Below are 21,221 nucleotides of genomic sequence, written 5' to 3'. Positions count from 1 at the left end.
ATAGGAAAAATCCTTGCCATGGCAAGGATACCCTCCGGGTATCTCAAATCTCCAACAGGGGTAATCAAGGGAAGGAGGCAAGTAGCAGCCTCTTTGTAACTCATGAGAGAACATTCCTGCTGGACCAGATAAACCTACTGCAATGACCATTCCTGCAGCACTTCTGTGATGAGGTCCTCCAGACAAGCAGGTTTTAGGAACCTGCATGCTGTGGGATAGTTAGCCAGGTCCTGAGACCCACATGGAGCCTTATCGCAGAGCTCCAAACGTTCCACATCAGCCACTGCCGAACCTCCCTGCGAAGCAGAGGGATCAGGAAATTGCCCTTTTTAGGCTCCAGAATTCCTGCTGGGGAAACAAGCGAAAGATCTGGGCCAAGCAGCAGTGCTGTCTCCACGAATGGCATAGAAGTCAGTGGGATGATCACAGGCATGGACTTCTGTACAAGTTATGCCCAAGAGCACCTACGCATAATTCCTGGGGAAAAGGAGGACTTCTGCGGTGAAAGCCGCTCTGTGCTCCTCAAACTTAGAGTACTTGGAGGACTTTGAAAATTTTTCTCAGAAAACACACTTACGTTACATCAAAATGCCTCCAGCACTCACCCGAGAGCCCCCAAACGTGATTTTTGCAGAACTTGGGGCAGAAGGCTTAAAGAGGCTCTCCCCTGAGGTGAAAGGCACTGCTTCCGAGCAAATTTAGCCCCCCTCACAGGCCATAGTGCACGTGCGCAACCGACAGCCATCCGCCACAAACAAGGTATGAAATCAATACATCCCAACCTCAGAAGGCCATCTGTGAAGTTTGGAGCAAAAACGATGCTCCTAACTATAAAAAAAATATTGATTTATTCAAATCAGGAAAACCGGGTGCCAATTTTGCAATAAAATCACCCGGGAAAGGAAGTTTCAAGTTTAATTAAAATTTCTTATACCACCCAATCAATCTTCACGTAAGTAGGTCAGAATATTATTCCAAAGAGAAGGGGCGCTAACAGAGAAAATGGTAGACCTCATTGTATTTATGTACTTCAGTGACGGGATAGAAAGAAGGTTTTGGGCAGTCAATCTTAGAGTCTTAGATGGATTATAAGGGATAAGAAGATTATTAATGAATTTGGGTTGGTTATTTTGTCTGGTTTTGAATGTTAACAAAATAATTTTGTAAGTGATTCTGTGTTTCACTGGTAACCAGTGAACTTTATGTAAAAGGGGGGTGACATGGTCAGAATTTTTTGCGTTAAATATAATTTTTACTGCAGTGTTCTGTATTATCTGGAGTCTTCTTATTTCTTTTTTTGTTATGTCTTTGTAGAGGGCATTACAATAATCAATGCAGGAAATCATGAGAATGGATCAAGATGTTCAGAGAAGCAGGCTCTAACAATTTGGATAAGGATCTGATCATACATAGCAGATAAAAGCAGCGCTGGACCACTGTGCTAATATAGAGATGATAATTAAATTAATTAAAGTGACTTCGAGTAATTTTAAGGAAGGTACAACTTTGATAGTTGAGTTTTGAATTTGAGAGGAGTCTGCAGGGAAAGTCCTTCTTTGTTGGGAAAAATCATTAATTTGGACTTTTCGATGTTCAAAGAAAGCATATGAAAATCTAGCTAGGAATTAATTTTTTCCAATTTTTGATTTATGAGCTTTATTTCGTTTAGGTTGTTTAGGTCTATCGGATGAACTAGTTGAACATCATCCGCATAAGCAAACGTTGTGAAGCCAATAGATTGCCCTAATGTTAAAAAGGGGGCCAGGAAGATATTGAAAAGTATAGGGGATAAAATTGAACCCTGCGGGATATCATATTCAGCTGTAAATGGATCAGATGAGGTAGAATTGAAGACTACCTTAGAGGATCAATTTTAGGAGGGGAATTACAGCATGCAGGGAAACCCCATTTTTAAGACACCCCCCCCCCCCAAAAATCACCAAAACAAGTGATTTACTCACTGTTTACTCACTGTTCCATAGGGAGAAATGCAGGCAATGTTGGAGAAGCATGTAGGGAGATCAAACTCCTCAGAAAGCTGTAACAGTGACCTCTGCCACCCTTGGATATGTTGTGCAACCATCTGGCAGAGGCACACAGTCCGGCTCCGATCCCGGGCACACCTCCAACGTACCGCTCAGCCTGCGCTACATTACATTACATAACATTACGGATTTCTATTCCGCCTATACCTTGCAGTTCAAGGTGAATTACAAAAGATTAGACTGGACATTTTCCAGCGATGATACAATTTATTTTTTTTTTTTAACAGAGGAGCGATAGCTGGATAAAATCTTAGGGGAACTTAAGGGTTGGATAGTAAACTGACAGTGCCGAACTGTGAGATATAAACAAATAGAATACAGTTAGAGTAGGTAAGATTACAATCTATTTTAGGGGTCTGTTTACTTGGAAGGTGTTTAGGTGGGTTATTTGGGGAGGAATTATCTGGAGGTAGGTGAAGAGGGGTTAAGATATTTGGATGAATTTTTTGAAAAGCAGGGTTTTGATTTCTTTTCAGAATGTTTTGAAGTCGTCCGATGTTGTCAGCAGATTGGAGATGGAATGGTTGAGTTTTGCTGCTTGTATTGCCAGAAGGTTGTCAAACATTTTCTTGCGTTGTGTGCCTTTGAGTGGGGGGAAGGCAAAAGGGTTCGGGGTTCTTCTGTGTCTTGAGGTGGAGATCTGGTTTAAGCGGTTGTTTAGGTAGGAGGGGGAAGAGCCGTGTAACGTTTTGAATAATAGGCAGTGGAATTTGAATTGAATTCATGCTTGTATGGGTAACCAGTGAGAGTCTAAGAAGGCAGTTGTTATGTGATCATATTTTCTAAGTGAGTAGATCAGTCTGAGGGCGGTGTTTTGTATGGTCTGGTGTCGTTTTATCATAGTGGCTGGACAATGAAGATAGAGGGAGTTGCAATAGTCCAGCAGACCTAAGACTAGGGATTGCACAATTAGTCTGAATTGTGCTGGGTTGAAGAATTTTCTGATTTTACGTAGATTTCTCATGATTAGAAAAGCTTTCTGGGTTGTCTTGTTGATTTGGGACTGCATTGTGCAACATCTGTCTACATCACCATCACCTTCCAAGTAAACTCCTAGGAGTTTTAGTTCGGGTTGTATTGGGTATTTGGTATTTTTGATTTTCAGTTCTGTGATGGTAGGAGTTTTGGCCTTTTCGAGCAAAAGGAATTTTGTTTTTTCTGAGTTTAGTTTTAGTTTGTGATCCATCATCAATTTTTCTACTGTATCTAAGGTTGTTTCCAGCTTTGCTGTGGTGGTGGTCTCTGATGGGTCGAAGGGGAGGAGTATGGTGATGTCGTCTGCGTAGCTGAAGGATGTGACATTTAGGTTGTCTAAAGTGGCTCCTAGGGAGGAGATAAAGAGGTTGAAGAGCGTAGGTGAGAGAGGTGATCCTTGTGGAACTCCGCAGGGATTTGCCCATGGCTATGATTTGATATCATTGTACTTTACCCTATAGGTTCTTGATTTGAGGAACCCTTGAAATCAATTGTAGACCTTGCCTGAGATCCCTATGGCGTCGAGTGTCTGTAGTAATAAGGTATGGTCAACTAGGTCAAATGCTGCAGAGAGGTCAAGTTGTATTAATATCATCTTTTTTCCTTTACTGATGTGTTGCCGGGCTGTATCTAGTAGTGAGACAAGTAGTGTTTCTGTACTATGGTTAGTTCGAAATCCTGATTGTGAGGGGTGGAGTAGGTTATGTTTTTCCAGGTAGTTGGTGAGGTATTGTGCAACTAGGCCTTCTATTATTTTAACGTATATTGGTATTGAAGCGATAGGTCTGTAGTTGGAGGGGCTATCTATTGGGCCTTTGTGATCTTTCATGATTGGGGTGATTAAGATCTCTCCTAGGTCCTGTGGGAATTGGCCTTCTGTCAATGTAGTTTGAATCCATAGCATGAAGTTGGTTTTGAATGTGGTGGAGGCGTTTGATAACAGGTAGGTGGGGCAATTATTTAGGTCGCTGGAGGCATGGCTGTATTTATTGTAGAGTCGGTTCATGTCCGACCAAAGTAGGATTGGGAAGTTGGACCAGCTTCTGTCTGCTACGATGGCTTCACTTGTTGATGGGTTTGTTGTTATCTTTTCGAGATGGGTGTGTGTGTTGATGAATGCAGTTCTGATATTGGTGATCTTGTTTTTGAAATGGTCTGCTAGGTGGATGGCTGTCGGTGGGTGGATTCCTTGAGTGGCAAGGTAAGGTTTGGTATTAGTGAGGTTCTTTACTAGGTTGAATAGCTTTTTTGTGTCTGGGGTTTTTGTGCCTATCATTTTGGAGTAGTAGGCTTTCCGTTTTTCCTTGAGTTTGGTTTTGTATTGGCTAATTTGATTTCTCCATGTTGTTTTAGTGTGTTCTAAGCTCTTATTTTTTTTCCAGTCTCTTTCTAGTTGTCTGCAGAGCTTTTTTGATTGGAGAAGTTCGGAATCGAACCATTTATCAGAAGGTCTGCATATTTTAAATTTTAGTTTTTCTGGGGCTAGCTCATTCAGGATGGTTTCGCTTATGGTTCGCCATTGGGATATAAATTTGTTGGGGGCTATGTTGGTGATGGCGTGGTCTGCTTTATCCCAGAATGTGGAGGGTTCAATTTTTTGGCGTGCTTTGAAGGAGGTTTTTTTTGGAGGTTGTTTGTTAATGCTTTGAGGCCAGTTGATGTTAAAGGTGTATTTATAGTGATCTAACCAGAGGGAGGGGTGCCAGGCCCCATTTGAGATATAGATTTCGGGTTTGTGAGGGTGTTGGGTCATGTAAGCAGCGACATCTAGTTGGTGGCCTTTTTCGTGTGTGGGTTGAGGGTTGAGGATCTGGTAGTTCAGTGCTTTGAGGTATGAGAGAAGATTTATTACTTGTTTAGAGGTGTGATCTTCTAGATGGAGGTTTATGTCTCCTAGGAGTAGGTTATGAGGTGATGTTAGGGAGTTCTGGTAAATAAATTATTCTAGAGCTTGTTTGTTATCATTCCATTTTCCTGGTGTTGAGTAACAGAGGATGCATGTTAGTGTTCCTATGAGAGAATCATCGGACAGTTGACAGGCTAGGAGATCTAGGTGGGGGGTGGAGTGTTTGTCTAGGGTCTTTATATTGATGTTGTTTTTGAGTATGATGGCTAGACCTCCACCACGTTTTTTTTTTCTGCAGATCATTTCTATTTTGTAACCCATTGGGCAGAGTTCTGTGATGGTGGGATCGGATTCTGAGGTTAGCCAGGTTTCGGATAGGAATAAACAGCTTAGTTGTTTTTTAATTATCCAGTCCTTAATAAGGTCTGCTTTTGTGCTTATTGATCTGATGTTCATATATGCACAGGATAATGAGGTGTTGAGTGTTTGGGGAGTGGGTGAGCAGTTTGGGTGGAGGAGATTTTCTTTGGTTTGTGGATGATAGTTGCGGTATGCTGATTTTGGTTTTGGGGGTGATCTTTTTCCCCAGCTGGTTGGTATGCTGATATGGTTGAGTGAGGAGCAATCTATCAAGTTTCTGGGCGAGTATAGTTTTCTGGTAGGTAGAGGGAACCTATGGGATTCTGTTAAGGTTGGGATAGAGGATGTATGATATCCTTCTGTTTTTCTGTTGGTTAGGAGTAGGAAGAGCAGTAGATGTAGGAATACGCTTGTAGAAAAATTGGGAGGCATAGTGATTTTTGTGTAGGGTGCAGGAGAATCTGCAGTTTGTTATTTGGTGTGAGGTGCAAGATTCTGAGAGGTGAAGGGAGGTTGGGGGAGGAGGGGGCGTTTTTCTTCCCCTCTGTTCTGTTGCGTCTATAACCCTCAGTAGTGAGTTCAGAGCTGAGTAAGTTTTTCTTTCCGCTGTTGTAAGATGTGGAGCTTTTCTTTGACTTATGAGGTCCCCTGCTGGTTCGGGGGGGGGGAGGGGGTGCTATCAATGTTATATAGCAGTGATGGCTAACCTTTTTGAGCCCGAGTGCCCAAACTGCCGCACAAAACCAAAGAATTTCCTCAAAGTGCCAGCACATCAATTAAAACTTAATAACAAGATTTTCGTATCTAAAAACTCTTTATAAAGTTGCCTGAACTATGTAACATCATTTTTAAAGGTTGGAATCTTTGTATTGTCAGAGAATTAATTTGATTCACAATCCTTTGGTTTTCATTTCAATTTATTGGCAATTTATAATGTTTTAATGATTTCATTCAATTTAATGAATTTAGGAAGAATTTGATTCAGTTACACAATATATTTTAAATGTATTATTCACATAACATGTCAAATGTATCCTGAGTAAAAAAAAAGATAAACTTCTTAAAACTGTTAACTGTGTCAAGACTCGGTGTGTATTCCCAAAGAGTCTATACATGTTTTTTTTGTAAAATTTACAATCAAATTAGAAAATAGTTAAATCATTACATTTCTAATAATATGATGTAAAGAAAACAAAAGAGCTTTCAATTAAACCAACCGTTTTTATTGGAAATTCCAGATTGGAATACAACAGGGCCATGTAAAGTCCCTTTTTTAAATAACATCTTTAAATAATATTTAAATAACTTAGAAAGTGTCTTAACTGCAAACTGAAAATACTGCTTCATGTAAACATATGCATTGGGCATGCTCTGAAAAAAATTAATGTGATTTTTGTTGTTACATGCATGCTGATAACTTGTCAATCCTTGGCTCATAGTGCGTTAATTTCGGAGCAACACATGCAGCACTCATGTCATCCGTTAATCTGTTTCTAGCATCAGATTTTATATGATTCAAAGCCGAAAACAGCTGCTCACAAGCATAGGATGACCCAAACAAAGTAAGAAGAGCAATCCCAAGTGCTTTCATGGACTTAAAATTGTCTGGCAGAGAATTCCACGCTTTTAGGATTTCATTTTCAGAACTGCTAGCAGTGATTTCATTTGTCACCCTTTCACACTCAATACGTTCAAGAGCCGCACGCAGGTCATTGAATTTACTTTTCCAGATAGAGCTTTCTTGAAATTCCAGTAGCTCCATTTCCAAATTTTGAATATCCAACCACTGTAAGCAGGAAAGATCAAGATCTTCAAATGTGGACTTTTCTGGGGAAGTTATAAATGAAAGGGTTGTCTCCATCTTACGGAACTGAGAAAATCTTTTACTAAAATTCTCCTTTGCTTCGGCTACAATGGTGGAATATGCTTTGTGGATTTCCTGGTGTTTTTTATGACTGTCCACAAATGTTGTAGAATTATCCAAATGTATTTTTAGGTTGGGAAAATATTTTAGCTGTCCACTCTCAAGGTCTTTTTCAAAAACATGCAATTCTCTCTCAAAAGCTTTGATGTCACTAAACATGCTTTCTGCTGTTTTTCCCATGCCTTGTAATTTTTTGTTTAGTACATTAAAGTGGTTAGTAAAATCTGTAAAGAACATGAGGTTGTGTGGTTTTGCAGCATTTACAGACTTGGAGCAATGGTATGATTGTTTCACTTTTGACCATTTGCCATTTAAAGACTACTTGCTACCCAAAGACTTCTAAGACTCCTGATGCAGGCCGGATGGCCGAAACGTGATCATGTCGAGTCATTGAGTTGCTTTGGATGTACGATTTTGTTTTGGATTAATAAAGACCATTGGATTTATCAGATGAGTTGAAAGACACTGTTTTTGTGCACCATCTTGATTGGACATTTCCACTTTGCCCTTGCTTCTACAGCAGGGGTGCCCACACTTTTTGGGCTTGCGAGCTACTTTTAAAATGACCAAGTCAAAATGATCTACCAACAATAAAATAAAAACAAAACAAAACACAAAGCACACTGTATGCAGAGAAAATGTTAATTATCATTTATATTCCGTGGGTTTTCAAAGAGGTCAAGTCAGACGATTCTATGCAATGTCACTTCAGGAACAATTATACAAAAATAGACAAATATACCCCCTCCCTTTTTACTAAATCGCAATAGCAGTTTTTAGAGCAGGGAGATGCACTGAATGCCCTGTGCTGCTCTCGATGCTTATAGGCTCCCTGCGCTAAAAACCACTATTGTGGATATAAATTCTCTAAACAGACACATTTTGATCACTAAACTGAAAATAAAATCATTTTTCCTATCTTTTTGTCTGGTGATTTCATGAGTCTCTGTTTGCACTTCCTTCTTCTGACTATAAATCCAATATTTTTTCTTTCTGCCCCTCCCCTTTTCTTTCTGTCTCTTTCTTTCTCTCTCCCCCCGCCCCCCCAAGCCATCGCACCAATTTCTCCACTTCCCCGATTCTTTCTCTACCTCCTAAGCCACCATGCCGATTTCTCCCTGCTTCCATGAGCCAGGCCAGGAATGTACAAGCGCCGGACTCACAAGACTTCACCTCTGATGTCAATTCTAACGACGGAGAGGAAGTTCCAAGCCAGCCAGGCAGCGATTGGCTGGCCCAGAACTTCCTCTCTGACGTCAGAATTGACGTCAGAAGTGAAGTCTTGTGAGTCCGGTGCTTCTACGCACCTGGCCTGGCTCAGGGAGGCAGGAAGAAAAAGATTGCCAAGGCAACGCGATCGACTCACATTGCCTTTGCGATCTACTGGTCGATCGCACTCGACCATTTGGGCACCCCTGCTGTTATGGTATCCTGTCCTGACCTGAGGACTGCCTTATTTCTATTTCCTATTTATAAACTTTAATCAATAGATACAATACTACTTGATTCTACGTAAAGCAACAAAACAATTTTTTCTACCTTTTGTCGTTTTTGCTTTAATCATCTTGTCTTCACTCTTCTTTCTAGCCAGCTTCTGTCCGCTCTGTCTTCCATACAGCATCAGCCCCTTCCATCCACTGTCTGCCCTCTCCCCGTTCCATATGGCATCTTCCCTCTTTTTATGCTCCTTCAATAAACTGTCTATCCTGTGCCCTTTCTCTTCTCCTTTGTACATGATTGATTTCAGCTCTGCCACCTCTCCATTTTTCTCTCTCTGTCACCATCCCGTCCCCTATGCTCTGGCATCTCTCTCTTCTCCTTTCTTTCCTTCGCACCCCATAGTCTGGTATCTTCCCTTCCCTGATTCTCTAGCATCTCACTCCTTTCCTTTTCTTCCATCTCTCCCTCCCCCTCCATGCTTTGTCTTCTCCTCCTTCCTTTTCCCTTGGTCTGGCATACTTTCCTCCTTCCCTCCATGCCCTGGCATCTCTTCCTCCCTCCCTTCCCTCCAATCCCTGGCATCTCATTCCATTCCCTCCCTCATCTTCTTTCTCCCTCCAGTTGGGTGCAGCAAGTCTCTCCCCCTCTGCTCCCTTTCCTCCTTCTGTCACCCATGACCTGGCGTCATGAACTTCTTCAGGCAGCAGCATTCACAATTTGCTGCTGTTGCCAGCTTCGGGCCTTATTCTCTGTCGGGTCCTGCCTTCATGGAAACAGAAGTAGGCAGGACCCGGCGGAGAGGAAGGCCTGAAGCTGGCAACAGCAGTGAATTGTAAATGCTGATGCTAGCCGAAGAAGTTCATGACGCTAGGTCGAACACCCGGGGCAGACTGCTACTCTCCCCCCCACGACCCTCCTAACTCTCCCTCCCTCCCATCATGAGACTCTAAACAGGCTGCTTCAGGACTTTCTCCTGTCGTGATTCCCTCTGGCACATCACTGATGAGGGAAGGAGGGAGAGATAGGAGGGTCGGATCGGGTTGGGATTCGCCCGGGATGATGATGAGGCTGCTGCTGCTGCCAGCGAATCCAGCAAGGGTGAGGCCCCAAAGCACAGCACTGGCAGGCCCCCCTGACTATTTCGGGCCCTAGGCCTGTGCCTACAGGGCCTATCCTTTAATCTGGCCCTGCTTCCCCCCCCATATGCCCTGACATCTCTCTCTTCCACTCCATGGTATGGTATCTCCTTTCCCTCTGTCCCATGGTCTTTGCATCTCTTTCCTCCTTTTCCTGATCTTCCTTCTCCCTCCTTCCCTCTCTCTCCCCAATTGGGTACAGCAGTATTTCTCTTCCCCCTCCCCCCACTGAGTACAGCAGTATCATCAGCATTTCTCTCCCTCCCAATTGGGCACAGCAGAAGCAGCATTTCTCTTCCCCCTCCCCCCTAATTGGGTGCAGCAGTATTACTCCTTCCATTCCCCCCCCCCCGTCTCACACACCCGGCAAATTCGCTACAGACAAAGGCAAGTTGCAAGTTTCCCTTGGTCGCTGACCTATCTCCCAAAGGGCAGCGACAGAGGGAAGTTTACAACTTGCTGCTCTTGCTTACTTCGGGCCTTTCTCGTTGCCGGGTCCTGCCTTCACGGAAACAGAAAGTAGGCAGGACCCGGCAGCAAGAAAGGCCCGAAGTAAGCAAGAGCAAGTAAGCTTCCCTCCGTGGCTGGCCTATCTCCCGCATGCTCCGGGGCTCTAATGGTCTGTGCCGGCTTCTCTTCTCTACCCCCCCCCCCCCCCGACGTAACTTCCGGTTTCGGAGGGAAGCCGGGCTCGAGTCGCTTGCTGGGGGGGGGTTTTGTTTAAAGTCCGGCGGGTTTTTCGGTGGCTCTTCAGGCTGCGCATTAAGCAGTGGCGGCAGCAGGATTCGGCAGATGACAGTCGGGCGGACATCTACATTTGCTGGGCGTTGCGCCCGCCTGCCCTGATGGCGGCCCTGTCGGTCGGGTTAGCGCCACAAAAGTAAGGGGACCTGGCCAGCTGTGCTGCACACGGGGCGGGGCGGACCGCCCCCCTCCCTTGGTAGCCGCGAGGCTATTCCTCCTTACCTACCCTGCCTGCAGTACAGAGCCGAACGGAAGTCTTCCCAACGTCAGCCCTCCCTCCCTCCGACGTCAGCGCTGACGTCGGGAAGACTTCCGTTCGGCTCTGTGCTGCAAGCAGAGCAGGTAGGGAGAAAAGCCGCGCGACTTAGTACATCCAGCCCCGTTCCTGTGCAGCTCTCTATTGCGGATCTTCCCGCGTGCCATAGGTTCGCCATCGCTGTTATATAGGGATAAGGAGAACTAACAATAGGATATAAGAGTATCAGCTATAGCAGTTTGTCTATGCTTGTCAGGTTATTTTGGAGATAAACAGTATTATCAACTTATCAGGCTATATGGAAGGCTTACAGGTTTTTTGGAGACAAACAGTACTATCAAATTATCAGGCTATATGGCAGACATACAGGTTATTTTGGAGATAAACAATACTATCAACTTATCAGGCTATTGATAAGTTCTGTGATGGTGGGATCGGATTCTGAGGTTAGCCAGGTTTCGGATAGGAATAAGCAGCTTAGTTGTTTTTTAATTATCCAGTCCTTAATAAGGTCTGCTTTTGTGCTTATTGATCTGATGTTCATATATGCACAGGATAATGAGGTGTTGAGTGTTTGGGGAGTGGGTGAGCAGTTTGGGTGGAGGAGATTTTCTTTGGTTTGTGGATGATAGTTGCGGTATGCTGATTTTGGTTTTGGGGGTGATCTTTTTCCCCAGCTGGTTGGTATGCTGATATGGTTGAGTGAGGAGCAATCTATCAAGTTTCTGGGCGAGTATAGTTTTCTGGTAGGTAGAGGGAACCTATGGGATTCTGTTAAGGTTGGGATAGAGGATGTATGATATCCTTCTGTTTTTCTGTTGGTTAGGAGTAGGAAGAGCAGTAGATGTAGGAATACGCTTGTAGAAAAATTGGGAGGCATAGTGATTTTTGTGTAGGGTGCAGGAGAATCTGCAGTTTGTTATTTGGTGTGAGGTGCAAGATTCTGAGAGGTGAAGGGAGGTTGGGGGAGGAGGGGGCGTTTTTCTTCCCCTCTGTTCTGTTGCGTCTATAACCCTCAGTAGTGAGTTCAGAGCTGAGTAAGTTTTTCTTTCCGCTGTTGTAAGATGTGGAGCTTTTCTTTGACTTATGAGGTCCCCTGCTGGTTCGGGGGGGGGGGGGGGGAGAGGGTGCTATCAATGTTATATAGGGATAAGGAGAACTAACAATAGGATATAAGAGTATCAGCTATAGCAGTTTGTCTATGCTTGTCAGGTTATTTTGGAGATAAACAGTATTATCAACTTATCAGGCTATATGGAAGGCTTACAGGTTTTTTGGAGATAAACAGTACTATCAACTTATCAGGCTATATGGCAGACATACAGGTTATTTTGGAGATAAACAATACTATCAACTTATCAGGCTATTGATAAGTTCTGTGATGGTGGGATCGGATTCTGAGGTTAGCCAGGTTTCGGATAGGAATAAGCAGCTTAGTTGTTTTTTAATTATCCAGTCCTTAATAAGGTCTGCTTTTGTGCTTATTGATCTGATGTTCATATATGCACAGGATAATGAGGTGTTGAGTGTTTGGGGAGTGGGTGAGCAGTTTGGGTGGAGGAGATTTTCTTTGGTTTGTGGATGATAGTTGCGGTATGCTGATTTTGGTTTTGGGGGTGATCTTTTTCCCCAGCTGGTTGGTATGCTGATATGGTTGAGTGAGGAGCAATCTATCAAGTTTCTGGGCGAGTATAGTTTTCTGGTAGGTAGAGGGAACCTATGGGATTCTGTTAAGGTTGGGATAGAGGATGTATGATATCCTTCTGTTTTTCTGTTGGTTAGGAGTAGGAAGAGCAGTAGATGTAGGAATACGCTTGTAGAAAAATTGGGAGGCATAGTGATTTTTGTGTAGGGTGCAGGAGAATCTGCAGTTTGTTATTTGGTGTGAGGTGCAAGATTCTGAGAGGTGAAGGGAGGTTGGGGGAGGAGGGGGCGTTTTTCTTCCCCTCTGTTCTGTTGCATCTATAACCCTCAGTAGTGAGTTCAGAGCTGAGTAAGTTTTTCTTTCCGCTGTTGTAAGATGTGGAGCTTTTCTTTGACTTATGAGGTCCCCTGCTGGTTCGGGGGGGGGGGGGGGGAGAGGGTGCTATCAATGTTATATAGGGATAAGGAGAACTAACAATAGGATATAAGAGTATCAGCTATAGCAGTTTGTCTATGCTTGTCAGGTTATTTTGGAGATAAACAGTATTATCAACTTATCAGGCTATATGGAAGGCTTACAGGTTTTTTGGAGATAAACAGTACTATCAACTTATCAGGCTATATGGCAGACATACAGGTTATTTTGGAGATAAACAGTACTATCAAATTATCAGGCTATATGGCAGACATACAGGTTATTTTGGAGATAAACAATACTATCAACTTATCAGGCTATTTGGAAGGTATTCAGGAATTTGCAGATACTGTCAAAATTCTACAGGATTGTCAGCTTTGATAGGTGCAGTATATAGAGATCGATTTTAGTGGATTGAAGTACTTATCATAACATTTTGTCGCTTCAACAAGTGTCGCTTCACAAAGGCGGGAGTGAGCTGTTCGGCTTCCCCTATCTGGGGAAACCGCCATGCCGAGGAGAGCCGGGAGTGAATTTTTCGACTTCCCCTATTTGGGGAAACCGCCGTGCCGAACTCAGCTGGGCGTCGGGAGTGAGTTGTTCGACTTCCCCTATCTGGGGAAACCGCCGTGCCGAACTCAGCTGCGCGTGGGGCCATAGTAAGCGTGGGGCATACTGCACTCTTGGCGGCCACGGACATACGGATCATGGAAGCACGCCGATAAGAATGCGCATGCGCCGCCTACGGTTTTATTATATAGATACTTTATGAAATCTTTATCAACTGGTATTAATCGGTATGAAGTAAATGATAAAGCGCTTGCACTTTTGAGATATAGGAAGAATTTAGCACAAAGCACGGTGCACTTTAAACCGTCTGATAGAATTGGAAAAAAAAGTTTAAACAGTATAAGCTGATGAGGAGATTACCACATAAAGCTCACTGCTATGAAAGATATTTGAGGATGTGGAGTGGTGGGACTGAGGCTCTAAAAAAACATTAAAAAAATTTTTTTTCTTTGGATTATTTAAAGAGTTTTGTATACTTAGAGTATTTTCTATATACTTTGTACTGTTACCAGAGACATTGGGATGCACCTGCTTCAAGCTCTGAGTCAGTAGCCGGCTAGAATTCACTGCCACACTGCTGGGAAAGCCTTCTCCAAAGTGATCTTCGGGCTGCCAGTCAGACTTCACTGTCTGACAACGCCTCCACCCCTGCGGACCACTGGATGTGCACCAGGACGGGTGGAGGCGCGAAAACGCAGCCAGCATGCTGCGGGACACCGCTGAGCCCCCTAAGCGCACCTAACAGTCTGTGCTCGACCCCTGCTTAGTGGACAGTGAGACAACTTCAGGGATGGCCCTGAGCTCCAAGGATTACCATGCAGACTGGCCAACAGGTACCCAAAAGGGATGGGCCTGTCAGCTACAGACCGAAGTCTGTGAATTCACAAGCAGGCAAAGCTTCCAAATTACTTAAGACATGAAAATACCTGCAAAGGGGATGAAACTATGTTGAAGTAAAATAATAATCTAAGCTGTGATATTTGATTGTGATTATTTACATTATCACAGAATATTGGTAATTAAAATGCTTGAGTACCTGAATAAATTCATGTAAACCGTTCTGAACTCCCCTGGGAGAACAGTATAGAAAAATTGAATAAATAAAATTTTTTAAAAAAGTACATATTGAAGTAAAATAATAAAAATGAGGAGAGCAGAACATACACAGCTGTAGAGATACGTGCACAAGGAAAGACTGCTAGAGGGCGCTAAGCTGATCTGTAAAGTACACTGGAGACAGAGTGAAAAATCCGGAGTGGATTCCTTCCGTACGAGTATAGGGAAATAAACCTGTTGTCTAGAATGTCTCGCCTATTGCACTGGAAATAATTTTTTTAAATAAACATAGGGGTCAATATTTAAAGGCCCTTAACGGTTAATAAGTGTTGCAAACCAGGTAAAGTGCTAGGTGAGAGGAGATATTTAGCAACACTAACTGGATAGAGATGTTAAATGCTTTATCTGAACACCCTGACACTACCTGAACAGTGTTGGAGGTTTCTATTTAGCTATGATTTAGCAGCCTGAATATAGTCACTATTTAAATAAGATCAAGACTGTCCTAACTTTATCTGGTTAGAGGTGTGAATAAAGCTGCTAACCATAAGGTAATTCCGAGTTAGCACTGAAATCCGATACTTAGATAACAAGTCAAAACCGCGCAAGACAATCACGCGCAGACAATGCCGGGCAGACAATCGCGCACAGGATGTCAGTGCGCTGGATTAAAACATTATTTTAAAGCGCTTTGAGGAGGGGGGAACCCCCCACTTTACTTAGAACTATTGGCACTCCTGTTGGGGGGAACCCCCATTACAGAGGAAACTGAAATTTTTCCCTAAAAAAGAGGGAAAAAGGCTGTTTCCTCTATAATGGGAGAGCCCAACAGTTCTAAGTAAAGTGGGGTTGTTCCCCCCCCCTCAGAGTGCTTTAAAATAGTGTTTTAATCCAGTGTGCTGACGTCCTGCATGCGACTGTCTGCCCTGCATTGTCCACGCGTGATTGTCTTGCGCAGTTTAGTCTATGTACCAATACTTAGCATTGTCTGGTATCTAAATATAATGCTTTCAGTTTAATTGCAGCTGCTGGCACTTTAATTATACATTGACAGCTGCTGTTCAATATTGACCTCACAAATGTTACTGCCAGCATATCAATTGATTAAACCTTAAACCTGTCTAAAGGAATACAGGATATCTGCTGTCATCTGATGAAATAAATCACATCTGAGAGTTCTGGAACTGCTAACGTTATTCTTGGACTTTTTAATTAAATGTATTACACTCTCACCAGCATTGCTTGGTCTCTTGCCCAAACCTTTTCCCGGTCATTCCCTTCCTGCTGCTCTTCTCTCATGATCAGAAGTTGGGTTTCTCTGTCTCTCTGTAGCAACTCCAAAGCAGACTGCAACTTCTTTCTGAATTCCCTCTCCTTCTGAGTCTCATCATGACTTTTCTGAAGCTCAAATTCTGCCTGCCTTTTGGCCAAAGCAGTCTGCTGTTGAGTTTTCTCCATTATGTCAGCTAATTCTGCAATATGTTTCCTTTCTTCCATAAGCTGAGCTTGCAGCTCTTGCACAAAGCTTTGCTCCATCAGTGTTCCTTGGTCTTTAAATGAATTTTGCTCTTGATGCTTCTTAGTGAGTTGTTCCAACACAGTTCGCTCGTAGTTTATAGTAGCTGCCAGATCCTTAGATCGCTGCCTCTCCAAAGTGAGAATATATTGAAAATCTGATAGCTTGCTACGCTCATGGGAGAGCAGTGCTTCACAACGTGAATACTCAATCTGTAGTTCTTTCCTCAGATTGCTGTTGGAAGCTTGCTCAGATTCTAAGGCAATAGACAGCTGTTTATTCAGACTTTTTTTCTCTTCAAGAGTTGCCTTTAAATCCTGTTCAGGAGAAACAGAAAATCTTTTTTTAGCATTGAGCTAGGACATTCAAATTAAAGTTTTTCATGTGGTATTCAAATTAATCCTTATAAGCAGCACATCAGAAACAACCTAAGAATTCATGACAAAGGCTCAGATTTACCAAAAATAGTGATTCAATCGCTGTTGGCTGATTCTCTGGCCGATTTTGAAACAACAATTGATTCACTATCTTTTTTGCATGCAAGTGATTTGCATGGAGGTGCAAATCACTTGCATACATACTCCCCGACTCAATCGCTCAATGAGTAAGGGCAAAGCCCTGACAATAGTGACAGGAGAAGCAGTCTCCTGTCACTGCTGTTAGGGCTTCTGCCGGGGTTTTTTTTTTATGTCACAGATATTTGGCGTGTATTACACACGCAAAATATCTGCCCAATTAAAAAAAAAATTTTTTTAAGCCCCCTTCCCCCTCCAAACCCCCCCAAAAAATGCATGCTGCCGCTGCCGCAAACGACTGGCAGGAGGGATTCCCACTCCTTCCTGCCATTGGCCCCTCTTCTTCCGCCCTTCCCAAAAAAAAAAAAAACAAATGGCAGGAGGGATGCCCACTTCCTCCTGCCACTGGATAGCAGACACTGGTGCCCCCTGCCCCCTGCCCCCTCCTCATACCTTAAGTTGGGAGCAGGAGGGGTGCTCAGTCCCTCCTGCTCCTCTGACGAATTGTGGGCCTTAGCCCCCACCCCGATGCATCATGTGATGCACGGGGAGGGGCCTAAGGCCTTGATTTGCTCAGATGCCTCGGGCTCCTTCTTTGGGAGAGACATGAGGTGCCTAAGCTAATAAGGGACTTCCTTAGGGAGTAGGCTAAGGAAGTCCCTGATTGGCCATTGCTTTGGCAAAACAATGGCCAATCAGGGACTTCCTTAGGCTCATCCCTAAGGAAGTCCCTGATGGAAGGAGCCCAAGGCGCCTGAGCCAATCAGGGCCTTAGGCCCCTCCCTTTGCATCACATGATGCACCAGGGAGGGACCTAAGGCCCAGTGTCATTGGCGAGAGAGGAGGAGCAGGAGGCTTTTTAAAAAAAATGTTTTATTTATTAAAGTTTGCATTTTACATGATGAAATAAACAATCATTCAGAAATAAGCAAAGTAAATGACAATATCAAATATCAATCCAAGGAACTCAAATATAATATACCCTGCTAGTTAGTCCACTATACTGGAGGAGGGCTACCAAGACAAAGACGGGATCATTTTACATTTCTAGGAAACTGGTGCCTGATATGGATCCATTCAAAATTTAATCGAAGCACATGGCTAAACATTAGAGGGAGTACTTGAGGATACCACTGCTTTTCCTGGGCTCAAAAAAAACATATCTAATTCCTTGAAATATAATTAAACATTTGCATGGGTATCTAAGGAAATACATTGCTCCCAGCTGTAGAACTTGAGAACGTAACAATAAAAATTGTTGTCTCCTTTTTTGGGTGACCCTAGCCACGTCCGGGTATATACAGATTTTTTTTATTTAGAAACAAGACATTATAGTAACTATTCCCTATCAGTGTCCAGTACTAGCTGTATTAACAGTATTGTTGGTACAACTGCCTCCACATCTGATCTTTCAAGAATATTTGTTAAGTCCAGGCTGTCTAAAGATAGACCCTGCTGGGCTGGCAAACTTTTTTTCTTCCCCTGATATCGGTGGGTAGGAAGTTTCAGGAATTTTTAACACTCCAGACAGATATTTCTTAAACATGTCAATAGCTGGTACAGATATCATTTTAGGAAAGTTTATTAATCTTAAATTATGTCTTCTGATACTGTTCTCCATAATCTCAAATTTGTGGTGAATATTCCCACTTTCTTTAATTCAAGTTTGACCTTGGGCTTCAACTGATTCCATTTGGGTATTAAACTCAGTCACTTTATTTTCCAAGGTATTAACTCTTTCTTTAATTACCATCGAGTCAGACAATATTTCTTTACAGTGAGAAGAGATCTGTGGATTTGAGTCCCCAACGAATCTGTAATGCTCCTATTGTATCCCAAATTGCATGTAAGTTAACTACAGCTGATCTAAGCAATAAAGTTAACTTTGCATGTTGTCCTGAACTATCAGTACTCACTGAATTAGAGACCATAGGAATAGCTTTCTGGGTTTCCTTTCAGTTTATCCCCGGTGTTAAGCCAGTCCTTTTCGACCCCATCGATGGCTGTAAAGGCTTTGCTCGGGCCACAGGCCAACTCTGGTGGCCACCTCCACAAAGCAAAGCCTCCTCGTTTTCACCTCCCGGCGTTAAAAAAGACACCTAGTGCAATTGTGTTTGTGTTTTTCAATCTTCAGGAGAAAAGCTGATCGCTTCAAATAAGACTTGGAAATCCTCCGTCTGACTCCTTCCTCGCGCCGAAGCATTATCCTCCTGAGCAATAGCGGATCTCCACTCCACAAACCGATCCATCGGGCCAGATAAATTAGCAGAGCCGGGTACCGATGGAAAGGCCCAGGTCTTAGACTTCCTCTTCATCATAAAACCATTTGTCGGTGTGACGGCTTTGTGGAGACTTCAGGCAGCCATCTTGTCCAAACTCCACAGGAGACGTTTTCAGTACCTCCTGCTCCCAACTTTTAAGGTACGGGGCTTGGGGGCCTGAAGGGGGGAGGGGGGCCTTCAGTAGCAGGAGGGAGCTTTCATCTGTCCTGCCTTTTTTTTGGGGGGGGGGGAGTTCCTTCATGGCAGGAGGTAGTGGGCATCCCTCCTGTCATTTGTTTTAGGGTCAGGTGGGTCACCACATTTGTCGGGGGTCACTGGGGGAGGAGTGGCGGTGGGGGGATTTTGGGGGGGAGGGAGGGGGAGAGGCACTTTGTCAGGGGGGTGTCTTTTTTAAAAAAGATTTTAATTGGGCAGATATTTTGCGTGTGCAAGTCACACAAAATATCAGTGCTATTTAAAAAAATGGAAAAAAAACCCCAGGCAGACCTGTCGGTAACACAGTTACCGACAGGTCTACAGCAGTCAAGTTTTACAATCATAAAACCTGATGCAAAATAACCAAGCAATTGTTAGTGAATCAGTCGCTAGGCTATTTTGTATGGGGTTTTACTCATTTGCATAGGTGAATCAGATCGGATTGTTAAATAGGTAGTGGGCCGTTTAGTGAATCGGGTTAAAGCTAGCTATATTCTTCATAATCTCTAATTTCTTATTATGTCCTTCCCTCATTTATTGAATTTACCTGTAAATCGTGCCGAGCTCTATCTTTATGGAGATGATGCGGTATACAAACTTAAGGTTTAGTTTAGTTTATGTTGAGGAAAGAAACAACTTGATTGAATTGAATTGGGAATTGGAACCGTTTGATTTTTTGGGCATTTGGACATATTTGTTTTTTTCACTTTATTCACATTTTGGAGAAATCACAATTGCTGGTGCAGCCCTACGGGGTTCTTCACATTGATAAGACTATTCCTTTACCCGCCTGCCAAAGATACAAGATAAGTAATCAGCTATTAGATCTTTTGGATACTAATATATGGGGGGCAGGTAGGGAGTGCTATAAGAGAAGAAAAATTACTCAGTAAGTTTAAAAGTCTTCTAAAAAGCTGGCATTTTAAGAACACTTTTAACTGAATCATTTCTAAGGATACTTTACAGAGGACTAGCTGTGCTGGTAAGCAAAAATTAAGTGGGTAACCTCCCCCAACCTCTTGTTTCATTATCCAACCCTTTTTATTTGTTTACAAATTGTATTTAATCCTTTAATATTTTTTTTCTTCCCTCTCTTTCTCATATGTATTGTTTGGTAAATAGTACTAATTGGCTAGTTTAATTATTATGACTATTTTGTTTTTTTTAACCCAATATTATAAACTAGTCTTATAGCCCGTTACATTAACGGGTGCTAGAATATGTGTGTGTGTGTCTGTCTTTATTTCTTTCTCTCTCTCTCCTTAGCCGCTTTCTTTCTTTCTGTCTTTCTTTTTCCTTGGCTGTCCATCACCACCCCTTGCCTGCTCCCCCTGTCCATTCTCCCTTCCTTTTACCTCCCTGTGTCCACCACCACCCCTTCACTGCTCTTCTTATGCAGCAGCAGTCCTTCTCCCTTTGTTTTACCCCCCCCTGTCCAGCAGCACCTCTTTCCTTCTCCCCCTGTCCAATATTAGGCCTCCGTTCCTTTTTCTTCACCCCCCCCTGTCCATCAGCACCTCTTTCCTTCTCCCCCAGTCCAGCAGTAGGCATCCCTTCCTTTTTCTCCCCCCCCTTCCTCCTTCTTAGCCCTATGATACACTTACCTTGCTCTGCCCCTGATCAGAGGTCCCGACAGCCGCCCAGTTGCACCCATTGGAAAAGTTCCCTCTGCCGCATCCCGCACCCCTCCTGACGCGACTCCCGCTGTCTTTCTTTCTGTCTGTCTCTGTCCCTGGCCCCCTTTGTCTGTCTTTCTGTGTATCTCCCTGCCCCTGTGTCTTTCTTCTTTTCTTTCTGTCTCCCTTCCTCCCTCTGTCTGTCTGTCCAAAGCAGCATCCCCTCCCCCTCCATTTCCCCCCCCACCAGTTCCCTGTGCAGCAGCATTAGCATTTCCTCTACCCCCTTTCCCTACCCGCGGTCCCGACTACACATGGTGATTCAACTACACCCGGCTCTTAAACTTACCCGAATCCTTTGCCGCTCCCCCTCCTTCCCTTCCCTTCCCGCGGCCCGACTACACATGGCGATTCAAGCAGCGTGTGCAGCAGTCTTCACACGCTGCTTCGGGGCCTTCTACTGCCCTGATTTACTCTGGCATGTCCCTGTTGACATCATCAGACGCGGCAGAGCAAATCAGGGCAGTAGAAGGGCCCGAAGCAGCATGTGAAGACTGCTGCTGGAATCGCCGGGTAGGTAGAAGGGAAGGGGGGCAGCAAAGGACTCGGGTCAGTTTAAGAGCGGAAAGTTGCTGGGCTCCTCGGTGGGGGCGATGGGCCGCCACGATCCCTCTCCTCAGAGACAC

General features: G+C 43.7%; 1 protein-coding gene across 15 annotated transcripts in view; it reads right to left on the bottom strand.

Moving 5' to 3' along the window:
• PCNT (pericentrin) overlaps positions 1-21,221 on the bottom strand; it is an 820,497-nt gene that overhangs the window by 330,579 nt on the left and 468,697 nt on the right. For all 15 annotated transcript variants that reach the window (XR_004539480.1, XR_004539479.1, XR_004539483.1 and 12 more), the window contains one exon: positions 15,645-16,244. Coding sequence is in view for 5 of the 15 variants with exons in the window: in XM_033944852.1 (XP_033800743.1) it covers positions 15,645-16,244 (600 nt within the window). In the remaining 10 variants the exon portion in view is untranslated. The remainder of the gene's footprint in view (positions 1-15,644; positions 16,245-21,221) is intronic.

Source organism: Geotrypetes seraphini, chromosome 5 (genome assembly GCF_902459505.1).
Source record: "Geotrypetes seraphini chromosome 5, aGeoSer1.1, whole genome shotgun sequence".
NCBI classification, from domain to species: domain Eukaryota; kingdom Metazoa; phylum Chordata; class Amphibia; order Gymnophiona; family Dermophiidae; genus Geotrypetes; species Geotrypetes seraphini.
The sequence above is the reverse complement of the archived record's forward strand: the minus strand, read 5'-3'. Positions and strand labels throughout refer to the sequence as shown.